At 35.5% G+C, this 14,063-nt stretch overlaps 2 protein-coding genes across 4 annotated transcripts in view; one reads left to right on the forward strand and one right to left on the reverse strand.

Moving 5' to 3' along the window:
- The first annotated feature begins 22 nt into the window (after window positions 1-22).
- On the forward strand, window positions 23-2,316 carry LOC113045343 (cytochrome c oxidase assembly factor 1 homolog). Of its 2 annotated transcripts, none has more exons than XM_026205677.1 (5): window positions 23-175; window positions 935-1,072; window positions 1,143-1,294; window positions 1,386-1,462; window positions 1,555-2,316. In XM_026205677.1, the coding sequence occupies exons 2-5, from the start codon at window positions 979-981 to the stop codon at window positions 1,634-1,636; spliced, it is 405 nt and encodes a 134-aa protein (XP_026061462.1). In that variant the 5' UTR covers window positions 23-175; window positions 935-978; the 3' UTR covers window positions 1,637-2,316. The 2 variants fall into 2 exon arrangements, with proteins under 2 accessions (XP_026061462.1, XP_026061463.1); XM_026205678.1 differs by having other exon boundaries at window positions 97-175; window positions 974-1,072.
- A 3,028-nt stretch (window positions 2,317-5,344) lies between these two features.
- hecw1b (HECT, C2 and WW domain containing E3 ubiquitin protein ligase 1b) overlaps window positions 5,345-14,063 on the reverse strand; it is a 33,985-nt gene continuing 25,266 nt past the window's right edge. For both annotated transcript variants that reach the window (XM_026205680.1, XM_026205679.1), the window contains exons 20-28: window positions 12,769-12,883; window positions 12,445-12,558; window positions 12,007-12,159; window positions 11,750-11,848; window positions 10,734-10,863; window positions 9,464-9,610; window positions 9,254-9,368; window positions 8,751-8,949; window positions 5,345-8,083 (exon numbers count right to left, since the gene is read on the reverse strand). In XM_026205680.1, coding sequence (XP_026061465.1) covers window positions 7,972-8,083; window positions 8,751-8,949; window positions 9,254-9,368; window positions 9,464-9,610; window positions 10,734-10,863; window positions 11,750-11,848; window positions 12,007-12,159; window positions 12,445-12,558; window positions 12,769-12,883 — 1,184 coding nt within the window. In that variant the 3' untranslated portion in view covers window positions 5,345-7,971. The remainder of the gene's footprint in view (window positions 8,084-8,750; window positions 8,950-9,253; window positions 9,369-9,463; window positions 9,611-10,733; window positions 10,864-11,749; window positions 11,849-12,006; window positions 12,160-12,444; window positions 12,559-12,768; window positions 12,884-14,063) is intronic.

The following is a 14,063-nucleotide window of genomic DNA, read 5'->3' on the forward strand; positions in this document are numbered from 1 at the left end:
TATTTATGAACTAAATCGCAGGCTAAGTGTTTACAATGTGTTTCTTTAGCTTATGTTTATCGATGTTTGAATAAAGTTTTTCAGAGTTAAACATGGCCGCTTCCTTGGCGCGCTGCTCTTAGTTTCATAACAAAGTCATTTTGATTTCTGCTTATAAAAGAAATAATAGATGACGGTGAGTTGTTATTATGAATGGACCTTGATGTCGATGTATAAACGAATAAAGGCTCCATTCTGTGAAATTAAGTGCATTTTGACAATAACTTAAGTAATCTTTTAGACGAATTCAGTGTTGTAAAATAAGAAAAAAAAAAAAGTCAAATAAATGTAACATGCTAAATTGACTGGTATTAATTTTTATTTTGTTTTTTAACATGCTTTTTTAGAGAATGTCCCATGGAAGTAATATCTTTCAAATTCCTTAGTTTGGTGTGTGTGTGTGTGTGTGTAAATACAGAAAATACATGGGCACAATTTACATTTGTGTATAAAATTAATTTCAAACAATGAAGCAGAAACTTTAAGATCTGAAGGTTTGTATAATCATGGGGAAAATGTATTCATATTAGTGCTGTCAAATGATTAATCGCATCCAAATTAAAAGTTTTTGTTCACATAATATATGTATGTGTACTGTATGTATATATATACCGGTACACACACATACAGTATATATTTTGAGAATATTTAGATGTATATACATTTATATATGTTTATTCTTATATTTTATATATAAGTATATTTAATATATAAACAACATATTTTTCTTATATACATGCATATGTTTGTATACATAATACATATACACACATTTAAACAAAAACGTTTATTTTGGATGCGATTAATCGCGATTAATCATTTGACAGCACTAATTAATATATTCCGTTTATATTATTTGGTCAGTTAAATCTTTTATATTACTGCCGTTTTATAGATTTTTCCTCCAGGCTAAAGATATTTGCTCTGTGTGAAGTGAGGATGAGCCGCTCCACCAGCCTCCTGCAGCAGATGACAGTGTTTGTGACAGTGGGGACCGGCGGTGGCTGTGCTATGATGTATTACCTCATGCAGAGTAAGTCCAGGCTGATTAAAGCATCTGGAAGCTGTTAAACATTGTGTGATTTGTGTGCTGCTTCTTTCAGAGAATTTTGCAAAATCAGAGCATTACCGTCTGGCCATTGAACAGCTGAACAATAATTCCTCTGCTATGGCCAGTCTGGGCGCTCCTCCTCTGAAGATACACAATATCCATTTATCTGACCGACACAACCGCATTGACCACAGCAGCGCTCAGGTCAGCATCACCAATAAACACTCCTCCATAAGAAACACTGGCTCTACTACCGGTCAGAAATATATTAATCATATACATATATTAATTTTAGCTGAAGATCCCAGTTACCGGGTCAAGGACTGGAGGTTATCTCTACACAACTTCCACCAGAGACGCTATCATGAACAGGTACAATGATTTCAACTTTTTAAATAAATAAACGCACATTTGTATGTCTCATATATAATTTATATAATCATCTTAACCTCTTTTGTTAATAGATGGAAGCTCCAGCAAGTGTTTCTGAAGCTGAGAGAAGGCGAGATCATTGAGATTTTCAACAAGACAGAATCTGAAGAGTAATTACTGTACACACAGAAATATTTCATCAATGTTAAACAGACAAAAAATGCAAGTGGAGCCTTGGACAGTGAATAGATGATTAAAAGCCTGCTTTTTTAATTAATGCAATTATGGCATTCACATATATTTGTTTACTTGAAATGTTCATATATTTGTTTGGGCTGTATGGAAGCTGTGTCATGTGAAGCACTTTATTTTGCGGCAGCTTGGACATATATTTTTTTGTTGTTGCTATTTTATAACAATTCTACTAAATGAAATGTATGCAGTCATCATTTAAAGCAGGTCTGATCATCTTATTGTAGAAATAGGGTTGCATAAAATAAGTCAAAAGAATAATAACCTAAATCTGTTTGACGTACCACTATAAAATGTGTATGAAACATGAATAATATAATTCAGTCCAGCTTGTAATACCAACACTGTTTTTTTTTTCCCGATCATCTGTTTTTCTATTGATGTGATTATTACTGATTAGTATAGTAACACTGTAGTAACTCAACGTTACCAGTAGGTGTCAGTAAAAGATTATTATTCTTTAACCCTTGAATTTTTGAAGATTTTCAGATTTTAACACATTTGAACAACAAAGAAGTAAATCCAACTGAATTTTGTTATTTGAATTTTATCTGAAAATGTCTTTGTTCACATGAAATAAAACTGCATTTAGCTTGAAGTATGATAAATGTAAGTTTAATTCAGTTGTTTACTGAGAGATTTCTCATGGTACTTCTATCATCTTTTGACAAATTTAAACCAGGTTCAGATTATAATAACTATTACAGTTTTTTTTTTTACAGACGCTAGGACACATTTCTCAATACTAAGGTCACTTTTACAAAACTCTTCACACAGTTCTCCTAACCAACTTTCAGCTTGGCAAAGCAGTTCATTTCACATTCAAAATACACTACAACTACAAAACACTTCATTCATGTCTCAAATCAATTCATTCTTCCAGAACACTAGCAAAGGTCGACAGCCGACAAACACACTTTGTCACCCACAAAACAATGACCTAAAAAACACTAACAACATGTAGCATTATATGATGTTTTCTTGTGTAAAACAAGTAGGCTACACATCTCTGTTTATAATTCACTGTAATATATGTTAATAGAATGAATCAGACATGATGCACAATTAGTCAATATTTTATGTAGTTTATTTATTTGGAGTAGTTCCAAAATACAAGAATTTGTGTACACACCATCCACTGATACAGATACAATAGTTATGCTGATCTACTCGGTCTTGTCCATTTCGTCCACATCACATCTTATGTCATCTATGGCAATACACCTCGGACTCACATTTGATCATGTGGATGGTCATATTTATAATGGTTTTATAGCATTTAATTTTAATATTTAAAATATATTTCATTAAAACATTACTGTAGAAATGTAGCAAATTGCTGTCTTATTCGGTTTTGTATTATGTTATTGTTTTGAACATAAGTTTAACACTTTTGAAAACAGTGTGTAAGCATGTACAAATTGGCCTGTGCGTACAAATAGGTTTGGCTGTTGTTGTGTCTGAGTGAGAAAAGAATTCATGTAATTTGAGAGATGTAGTCATTGAATGCATTTTGTGCCAAAGCAATGATTACTGATCCTCAGTTTAGCCCACATAGACTTCTGTTGTGCTCACTGTGTGAAGAGTTTTGCGAAAGTGACCTAAGTATTGAGAAATGTGTCCTAGCGTCTGTAAAAAAACTCTAAGTGTCATAAATCTACATTCACAGGAGTGACTTCATCCAGAGAAACACAGTGACCCAGTTTACCCACACGTCCTGTAGTTTCCTCAGACTTCCACCACTCTCTCTCTCTCTCTTTCTGATCCTCTCTTTTGCCTCCCATTAGTTTTTTTTTTTTTTTTTTTTGGTTGAAAGATTGAGGCCAGAAAACCAAAATGTTAAAATAATAATGTTTAAAACATTTAAAGCTATGATGTTGATGATAATTACAGATGCAAGCAGAGATGAAAGGTCCCTCGCACCCGGCTCATGTCACACCTTGGCTTAAGGAAAACAGCAAATGGTGATCAATATGCATTTAAAGTGGTAAATGTAGGAGGACTAGGTCAAACTAATTTATATGTGCCAAACATCCTGCTGCCAGCTGGTGGCGCTATGAGTATAACTTAATATTGGGAGATGTCTTCAGGCCAGGACTTTTATCAAACGTGAAGTTTGGTGCAGAGTTGAGTTAGTGTAAAGCATGACATATCCTGTTACCAACAGGTGGCGCTATGATTTTAACTGAATATTGACATTAATCTTCAGGCCAGTATTCTTAGCAAACGTGAAGTTTGGAGAGTTACAGCAATGTCCTGTTTCATGACAAAACATATGTGCAGCATGTTTGCAGCACCTACTATGTTTGCCAAAATGCACAGCTACAGTACACTGAGTAAGATTGTATCCCACAATGCAATTCACTCAAATGGGTTTTCATGTTTACACCATAGACTGTTTAAAAACAAGCTTTACACTGACAAATCATCAGAATATTGATCATTTGTTGCACATATAGAATGAGCAGTATGCTTTTCTGAATTCAGCTATTGTATTTCTAAGATGCAAAAATGTAGCATTTTAAATCCAAGTTTTGGTGGATAATTCAAAGTGATTATGAACGCAATAATTTGAGAGCTATGTGAAACAGTATATAATAGTGCAGTGAGTGCAGTACGCTAGCATTCTGCTCTTCAGTTCTCTTATGAATCTGTTTTGAATCTGACTAGACCTTGGTTACAGACCCAGTTGGGGTTTCAAGTCTCAATCTTTCCTCCTTCTCTCAAGCCTTTCAAAAGTCCCACCATTATCCCCCGAAAGCACCCGCTCCTGCTCCAGAAATATCCTCATATTCCACTGAGCTCTGGGGACCATCTGTCTTCACTTCCATCTGCCAAAACATCCATGCACATAAATACTACCTCCAATCTGTTTTCATCGGATTTTACAATATATTTTATATTACATCACAGTGTTTTACCCATTTAAATGTATAATTCCTTCATTAAATGACATCAACTTTAACTTTAACTTGTTTTGGCACATTTCACATTTTACTTGAGGTTTTCTTGAATATTACAGGAATAAGAAAAGTATGAGAAGGGAGACTGAAGATACTAAATTGAGGGACGAGGGAAAGAAAATGCATAACATTTGCTAAAACACTATGATTTTAATTTTTTCTTCTACAATATTTGAGAAATGCATTAAACAAGTAAAACCCCTTTAAATTAATTGCAATAGAGGCTATATGCAAATAGTTTATTCTTTATACACAGTAGGCTACAGATACATACGCTTACATATTTTAATTAATTAATTAATTATACTTTATAATTAATTATATTATGATTTTTGACAGGAATTAAACGAGGCTGTGAAGGTCTTGAGTAAAATGAGCGTTAATGGATTTGCACTGTTGTATAACAGCATGATCAGTCTACGAAACATATATATATATAAAAAAAAACCTTTCAGTAGACAAAACCTCCATAAAACTGTTTTAAAGATGCGCGTTGTGAAATTACATGAGCTAAGACCTTAAATTCAATGGCGTCTAACCTGATTAAAGCGGCACTGTGACTCACTACTTAGCATAAGCATTAGAATCTAATTTGAATAAGAAATAGCACGAATTTCAAGATTCAGTAAGATTTAGAGCCACATCCGATGGATCAAGAATCAGCTTCTGCATTAGAAATGATTGTTTATTGACATTCGTTAACAGTGTAATGCTGTAGTTACAGAGCTCAGCCTGAGAGAGGCGCTATAAGTGACCTCAATACACAACTCAAAACATTGTACATTTTCCGCTTATTCTCTTCCATTCACATAGATTAAAGTGTAAAAAGACATATGCAGGCTAGTGTATGTGTCCGAGGTGGAAGCAGGAGCCACATCTTTCTGTATTTCCCAGAATGCCGTGTTTATAGAGAGGCAGTATGTTCCAGAACCTTCTCCTCATTTCTCTCAATGTCAAATGGCTTCGAGTGTCTTTCTTGACAAATAAAGAAACGTCTTCCACAAGCGCCAAAGAGAAGCATTGCTTACAATTTCAACCAAATATGCATAGTAATATACATTTGAGAAAACTAACATTATGCAATTAGTAAGTATGAAGACATGTTTCTTTAAAAAAAAAAAAAAAAGATGAATTGTTGGCTGTTGAAATGATTCATTTAGATTTTACATAGACTGTTCAAGCAAGTATGTACACATGTGATATACAGACATTTTATAATTTCTTAATTGGGATAAATAATACAAATTCACTTTCTACATTCCTAATTTCTTAAGCTGAGTGTTGTTCATTTTGAGCTGTAATTGTTTTTAGCAGAATTACATTTCAGACACAATCAAAAGATGTGATTGCTTGTTCTTCATCACCACATTAAAAGGACAGTTCACCCAAAAATGAAAACAATAACTTATCTGCAGGACTTTCCCATTCTTCTGCATATTCAGACAATGCTTCTTTATTTTTGGGTGAACGTTCCCATTTACAAAATATTAGGAGACATAGGTAAAAGACCGATTCATGGAGTGTGGATTAGATAGAAACACATGCACCTTTAAATGGCATCATGTTAAGACAATTTATGAGCATCTTAATGTATAATACACACATTCACATCATCTTCAAATGTAAACATGAACAATAATCAAAATTTCTGCACTGTAATCGAATCTAGTCTTCAATAAGCCAACCACAGAACGAACATCTCTTGACATTTCAAAGAAACCGGTCCTGACATTTAAACCAATTTCCTTTTTGAATAAATAAATGACTCACTGCTCTTCAAACACACAAACAGCTGACACGCTCTGAAGAACATGACGTGTGCTGCACAATTTTTACTATTTGGTCTGTCATTTCTTTCAATCCCCACACCAATTTAAGTCATGAAAAGACATCATATAAATAGAAAAACAAGAACATATTTCATATACATTAGGGAAAGCGAGTGCATATTATGGCATCAGAAAATTTTAAGCAACTTTTAAGTTAATTTTAAGTGACAGAAAGTGATGGCGATGCGACAAAGCTTAGACAAACATTGTAACTTTATGCAAATGTGCAATAAATTTGATGCAGCAACTGCCAATGGGAGCGCAGACATTAACACCCATCATCTGATATTGAAAACGGAAATAAATACATAAAAATACAATAAACAAAAGCAAAGTATCATTCCATTGTAATACTAAAAATGAATATGCTCAGGGAAACTGTTTATATAGACTGCAGTAGTGTGTAAAGGATCATTATGAGAATTTACTTTCAAGATGTCTTCATTTCCGCTGGCAGTGCATTGCATTATTCATTTACCGTACATAAAATACATGTCCACATCGCATCATCACTGGTTGTTGTTGCTCCTTTTGACTCAGATCACTAGAAACCACTGTTACCATAAATGCACTTTACACGGTGTCTAATCTAAACGCAACGAACAAGACATTTTCAGTTCTTTGTTTTTTTATGTTTTGTCCCGCTAGACGCCCACAGTGCAATCTCAGTGGTTTAAAACCCCACTGCACACAGCTGTATAATTAACATTAAATATATTCTGATTGGATTTGTTGTGTTTCGCTTTTAGTGTTGACCTTTTTTTTCGTTTTTCATTTCTAGTGTTGAGATTTTTTTTTTTTTTTTGACATTTTAGTAAACCTCCTGTGTTCCATCATTTCATTGAAAGCAATCATGTATCAACACTGGAAATTCATTCAAACATTACAGACGAGACAGCATGAAGCCTTAAACATCCTTAAACATGTCTGATGCTTTAATGGTTTTAATATTTAAATGCATTGATTAGTACAAAGGAATAAATCAAAAGTGTCAAAACAAGGCTCAGGCTAGCCATTTCCCCCTCTGACTCCTGCGAAGTGACGTCACTTCATGTGATGATGCCGTGATCTGTGAGATTATGTGAACTAGTGCACACATTTACAGTAATTACGGCACCTCGATCAGATATTTTCTGTGAGCATATTTGGTTTTAACTCTACAATTCCTGTCAATGTGAGAATGCACCAACAGAAAGGATGCTGGCCGTGACGTTTGTGGTGAAATGATGTGTGAACTGAGAGCGACTCCAGCGGAGGTCGAGGCCCTGAGTGTTAAAGCAGGTGGAAAGCTTCTCTTTCACGATTACCGTTACACACTGTCTAACCGCGTAGGTGACTGATGCATGCAGTGGTGTCCTGAACAAACCAAAGAAACGAACACAGGACACGATCCACGCTAGTAGGTAATTACATACGGTGTTCATGGAAAGGTTACTGGGAGGAAGGTGGTTTATGCTTCAAGTCCTCACTCAAGGCCAAAGGTGCTGGTCTCTTCCACAGCAATCAGCATTTTCTCGTACAGCATGGTGTAGGATGGATACGGCGGAAGATCCAGACGGTTAAAGCATGTGTGTGCCCTGAGAAACAGACACAACTGACACATCAGCAATCTGTTTTCACGTCTGGTCATGTTTATCATTAATTACAACAATATAAATAAATAAATTAAATAAAAAAAAATATATATATATATTAATGTTTATCTTATATTAATAAATACTATACATTTTTAATCAATAAATTCTAATAATTTCAAATGATTTATATTCTTAATTATATTACTAATGTTAATACTATTATTATTATTAAAATATTCTATATATATTTTATTATATATTATAATTTTATATTACATTATATATATGATACATTTTAAGTTATTTAAATTATCATTGTTTATTTTAAATAATAATTTGAAAATTATAATGATTTAAAAAATTAAATTAATTGATATTTTTTTTCATGACTGAAAATCCAAAAGGACAGGTTTATAATTTTGATAATTTTTCTTATTTCATTTGGAGAGAAAATTAATAAATAATAAAATGAAATCAAAATGATTTGCAAACAATGTTTATCTTAATATTGCAAAAGAGTTTGTAAAAAAAATCTGTAGAGCAATCTAATGCTTGCATTCCTTAGAGGATCTTTCATTATTGATATTCTACTGAATTCATGAAAACATTTCCCATTCATACTCACTTCAGCATCAGAACTGTGAAAGATGAAAGAGTGTGACTGTACCTCGGGAGCGATGTGATCTTGCCCCATTTCTCGATGCAGAAGCGGCGCAGGCCGTTGCTCCCGCGCAGCGCGGTGAAGCCCTCGTACGGCACGCTGGAGGTGCCCGTCACAAACTGAAGCAGACGCAGTCTCTGTTCATTATTGAAGCGCTCCACCGCACCCCAGAACCACCGGATCACAATATGCCCATCATGATAACCTGGCCACAACCAGGACAGAGGTCAAATTTACCACAGAAGCATCTCTGACAGCACTGAAAATCACTGACCAGCTTATTCATTCACTGAAATGTAGGAAAAATATGATAAAAACTTTAAATATATAAAATATAATTCATTCAAGGTCTTGAAATGACAATGCAATATAATGAGAAAAATAACGATGTTACAATATATACTTGTATCCTTCAACATATGGATTTCATTGGCACGGTCATAACATCAAGTGTTTTTAGCGTTGTATGTATTTCTGTACTGGTGTGTATGTACAGTATGTCCTCTCACCTCCTCTGTACTCGGTGTTGTTTCTCCAGTCGTTTAAATCAATCTCTGCTGTTCCTGCAATGACCAGCTCCAGCTCTCTGGCATCAAACACAGACACCAGACGGGAGTCCACCACCTACACACACACAGAGAGGTCAGAGGTTAAATCAAGGATTCTTGGACAGCACTTAACTGTAAATGGGCAGAGTTTCAGAAGCTAAGCATGTTTACCTCGTAAAAGCCCCGGACCAGAGCCTGCGTCTGCTGGACGACACCGCGCTCCACCCTCCACTTCACCATCCGCTCGATATACTCCTTCTTATTCTTCTCTGTCACCTGCAAATTTGTCCCACCGGACTTCAGCTCCCGCTCAGTCACCTGATGTTAAGAAGTAATTTTTTATAAACCATAGGAATGTTTAGGCAGCGGTTTAATAAAAAAGGCAACATATTTATGCTATTATTGATGACCAATTTTTTTATAGATTTAATATTACAATATTAATGATTTTTATTTTTTTATTTATTATATATATACATACACACACACACACACTCGCACGCTCACAAGCCACTTTATTAGGTACACCTGTTCAATTGCTTGGTACTCTGAAACAGATGAGCTACAGCAGCAGAAGACCACACTGCGCTCCTGTCAGCTAACAACAGGAAACAAAGGCTACAGTTCACAAAGGATCACCAAATTTGGACAATAGAAGATTAGAAAAACATTGTCTGGTCTGATGAGTCTTGATTTCTGCTGCGACATTCAGATGCTGTGGTCAGAATTTGGCGTGAAGACCATGAAAGCATGGATCCTGCCTTCTCTCAACGCTGCTGCATATATATAGCATTTGCAGAAGTGAAAGAAAAGACGGTCTGGAAAATACCAGCTGAATAAGCACAACCTGATTTGGCAATAATTCCTTTAAACATGCCGTTTGAGTAATGCTTCAGTCTACATCCAAATCAGACAGGCTCACAATGCTCCTTGACACAGGGTGTTCATGGTGTCAAACAGAATCTCACAAAAGGTGTACCTAATAAAGTGGCCAGTAAGTGAATATGTGACCCTGGAACACAAAACCAGTCTTAAGTCGCTGGTGTATATTTTTAGCAATAGCCAAAAAAACATTGTATGGGTCAAAATGATTGATTTTTCTTTTATGCAAAAAATAATTAGGATATTAAGTAAAGATCATGTTCCATGAAGATATTTTGTCAATTTCCTACCGTAAATGTATCAAAACTTCATTAGTAATATGCATTGCTAAGAATTCATTTGGAAAAATTCAAAGGTGTTTTTCTCAGTATTTAGATTTTTTTTTGCACCCTCAGATTCCAGATTGCCAAATAGTTGTATCTCGGCCAAATATTGTCCGATCCTAATAAACCATACATCAATGGAATCTCAATTTCATAACATTGACACTTCAGACTGGTTTTGTGGTCCAGGGTCACACACACATATATATATATAAGGCAGGCTCAGTTTCTCGCACCTGTCCGAACACTTCCTCATTGACTGTGAAGGTGAGATCCAGCACATCTGTGATATCATTTTCCTTCATCCACTGTAAGCTCTGATGAAACTCCTCATCCAGGTACTCCAGATCACTGAGATCCGTGGCTCTGCAGACAGGGTTACAATAAAAATCTGCTTTTACATTTAATACTTTACAGGATATTGTATTTTGATAAGTGCCAGACCAGGGGTAGGCAACGTCGGTCCTGGAGTGCCGATGTCCTGTAGAGTTAAGCTCCAACCCTGAGAAAAACCTCACTTGTCTGTAGCCTTAGTGATCCTAAATACCTAGATTAGCTTGTTCAGGGGTGTTTGATTAGAGTGAGAGCTAAACTCTGCAGGACAGTGGCACTCCCTGAGCTAGACTGACAGACTGGTCTGGCCAACAGATCGACTGATATTTGGGATTAACTCAAGGTTATGGTGCTTATGGCCAATTATTTGATTTACATTTTATATGGTAAAAATTTTTTTCTGTTCATAAAATATATACATATGAATATATATGAATTTTAAGTCAACAGTGTGAAAAAAAACTAACAATTTAAGACATTTAAATTAATTCATGTGTCATTTTGTTCTTGTAAATTTGCAATGGAGTAAATTTAGGTTCATTTTTGACATTGATATGGCTGTCAAAAAACAACAGAATTTTTTGTAACTATCCATTAATCGTATCTAGATATCTGCTTCCTATGGACTACTGAAAATCCCATTTTGGTCACTTACTGAATTGATTTGTGAGCACGCAAAAACAAAAACATCACTGTTTTCATGAAAATATGAGTTTTTAACATACATAATACTAAATGTTCCTTGAGCAGCAAATATGCATAGTAGTGACACTGTAGACTGAATTAATGGTGAAAAGTAGCAAAAAAAAATCACAAAACAATTGCATAGAACACAGCACGCTCACAATTTGTCAATTTTGAAACCATTTTCAAATTCTGCATGTAATTGAATGCATTTAGTGGTTTCTGGTCCACTCACAGTCTGAGGAGAGCTTTATAAAAAGGACGGGTGAAGAAAGCGTCCAACAAATACTGATGAATCAAAGCCAGGCCAAGAATGCGACCGCTGAAACGAAACCTGAAAACACACGTCAGATCATGTGGTCAATAACAACAGCAGCCTGTGAGAGCAGCCAATGACATCACTCTTTATTTCTCTCTCAATGACAATTCAGTGTGCGTTCTCATACCACACAGGAAGTGGAATTCCTTGGAAGGAAGTGGAAAGAACCTCACCATTCCAAATGGTTTTCCACAAAAGCAGACATGGGGCTGATCTGGACAGTGTATGTGTCGTTAGCGGAGTATTCAAACAGGCCGTAGTAAGGGTTAAACAGCTCCTGAGATAGCAGGAAGTAAAACTCCCGCGATGGACCGCTGTAGTCCAGTCTGGAAAGAAAGCAGAATTACGATATAACACACATAACTACAGCCTTTCCTCTGTGTTTATGATTTCTGAATTAAAATAGTATCACATTACCATTTAAAACTATTAAAAGACTCTATATTTTATGTACAAATATATTTGGCTATTTGTTATTTGTTAATTCCCCTTGTGTTACTTCTGGAATGTTCTAGCAGCCTTGTTTGCTTTCAGTGTTTCAGTCAATTTGAGAATATATTCAGTAAAAGATGCTCATGTAATGTGTCGATATCAGTCTTCATCTTCCTCACCCTTCCTCTCCAACAAAGGTGATGTACAGCTTGTTTCTCTGGAGCTCTTTACGGGAGTAGGCCATGACCTGGTTAAATGTTCCTTCCAACAGATGATCTCTTCTGACGATCAATCTATAAAACAACATGAAGTGAGAACTGAAGACATTTATCTGGCAGATCCTATTTTTTTGGATCTGTAACATATTTAGTATTTGCTCAGTACACATGCATAAATCAATATTCAACAGAAAACAGTTATTTCAAATATTAATAATATTTCACAGTTTTACTGCATTTTTGATCAAATAACTGCAGCCTTGGTGAGCAGAAGAGACTTCGCACTTAATCTTGCCGGGTCCTTGCCCGTAGCCCTTTGCCTCCAGCTTCCTGTAGAAGTTGCGCAGTTTGGCTTCAAAATCTCTGCGGTAGGGCGCTGGAGCCCGAGCCCTCTGGGTCCCTAAAAGACAGTCACAAATCATCACCACAGATGTCAAATCTAGCTTACTATAACTATCAGTCATCAAGGAAAGACTGTCAAGGATCAGCAGGCCATCAAACAACTCGGAAAGAGTTCACCTTGAGAACAAACACAAAAAGGGGAGATGATGATTCCTTTGATTACGTAAAAGACATATTTCAGGGCAAGGATTTTTGATAATGTTTCAGAGGACAGTTTTGTCTTCAGTCGTTTTTATCTGGTTTGTCCAAACATGCACAGCAGTCAAGTTCTACCAAACAGACTAGTTAACCACTTTAGGACAGAAGGAAACATGGCAGACGAAGGTTTGTAAGGTTTGGGGTCTGTAAATGTGCTGGGGCAGCTGGGTTGGGACAGTATTTAAGGCTGGAGAGCGGCTGACCTGGAGAGCTCTCACCAGACAGACAGCAGGCTGGAACGAGAGGAGTTCGCTCAAGGAAGCCTTTATCAGAGCAGATCAGAGCGTGTCAATCAACTACGAGAGGACTTTCCGTGCAAACTTGAGCTTCTTCATGTAAATAAATCAATTTAAGAGCAATTAAACTGGTGTTAACATCCATCTCGGCTCCTATCCCACTGTTAAATATGGATGTGTATGGGCTAATGTGTCTTACAAAGGTGGTGAGAGACACATATTAGGGGCTCAAACATTTGTGACTAAAAATAGATAAATTGTAAAATGTATTTAGATCCATGTGTATGAATGAGAAAAGTCCATGAAATGTAAGGTCAGCAATAATTTATATATGAAATTGTATAAGAAAGGTCTTAACATTTTCAGAGGTCTTATCGCAATTAAGTCTAATTCCTAAATACATGATTAAACTTTAAAAGACTATGACTTCAGTTCTACTAGTTCTACTGCAGTTTCACAAGAGTTTGCAATCAATGAAAAGCGTGCATTTATCCCAAAAAGATTGCTTAGGATCTACTGTTGATGAATTATGACAGTGTTTACTTTATGATATGGATGGTTGTGAGATTGCATTTTATCACCTTCATCTTTTTGAATGAGCAATAGTAAATATACAATAGTAAAGCATACACATTTCAAAAAAAAAAAAAAAGTCTCAAACACCTAGTGTACTTTTAGCATTCTAATAAATTCTTATAATAATAACACTTTTAAATATCTCCGTCCTAAGAGAAACACATTATT

This window comes from Carassius auratus, chromosome 27 (genome assembly GCF_003368295.1).
Source record: "Carassius auratus strain Wakin chromosome 27, ASM336829v1, whole genome shotgun sequence".
Taxonomy (NCBI): Eukaryota; Metazoa; Chordata; class Actinopteri; order Cypriniformes; family Cyprinidae; genus Carassius; species Carassius auratus.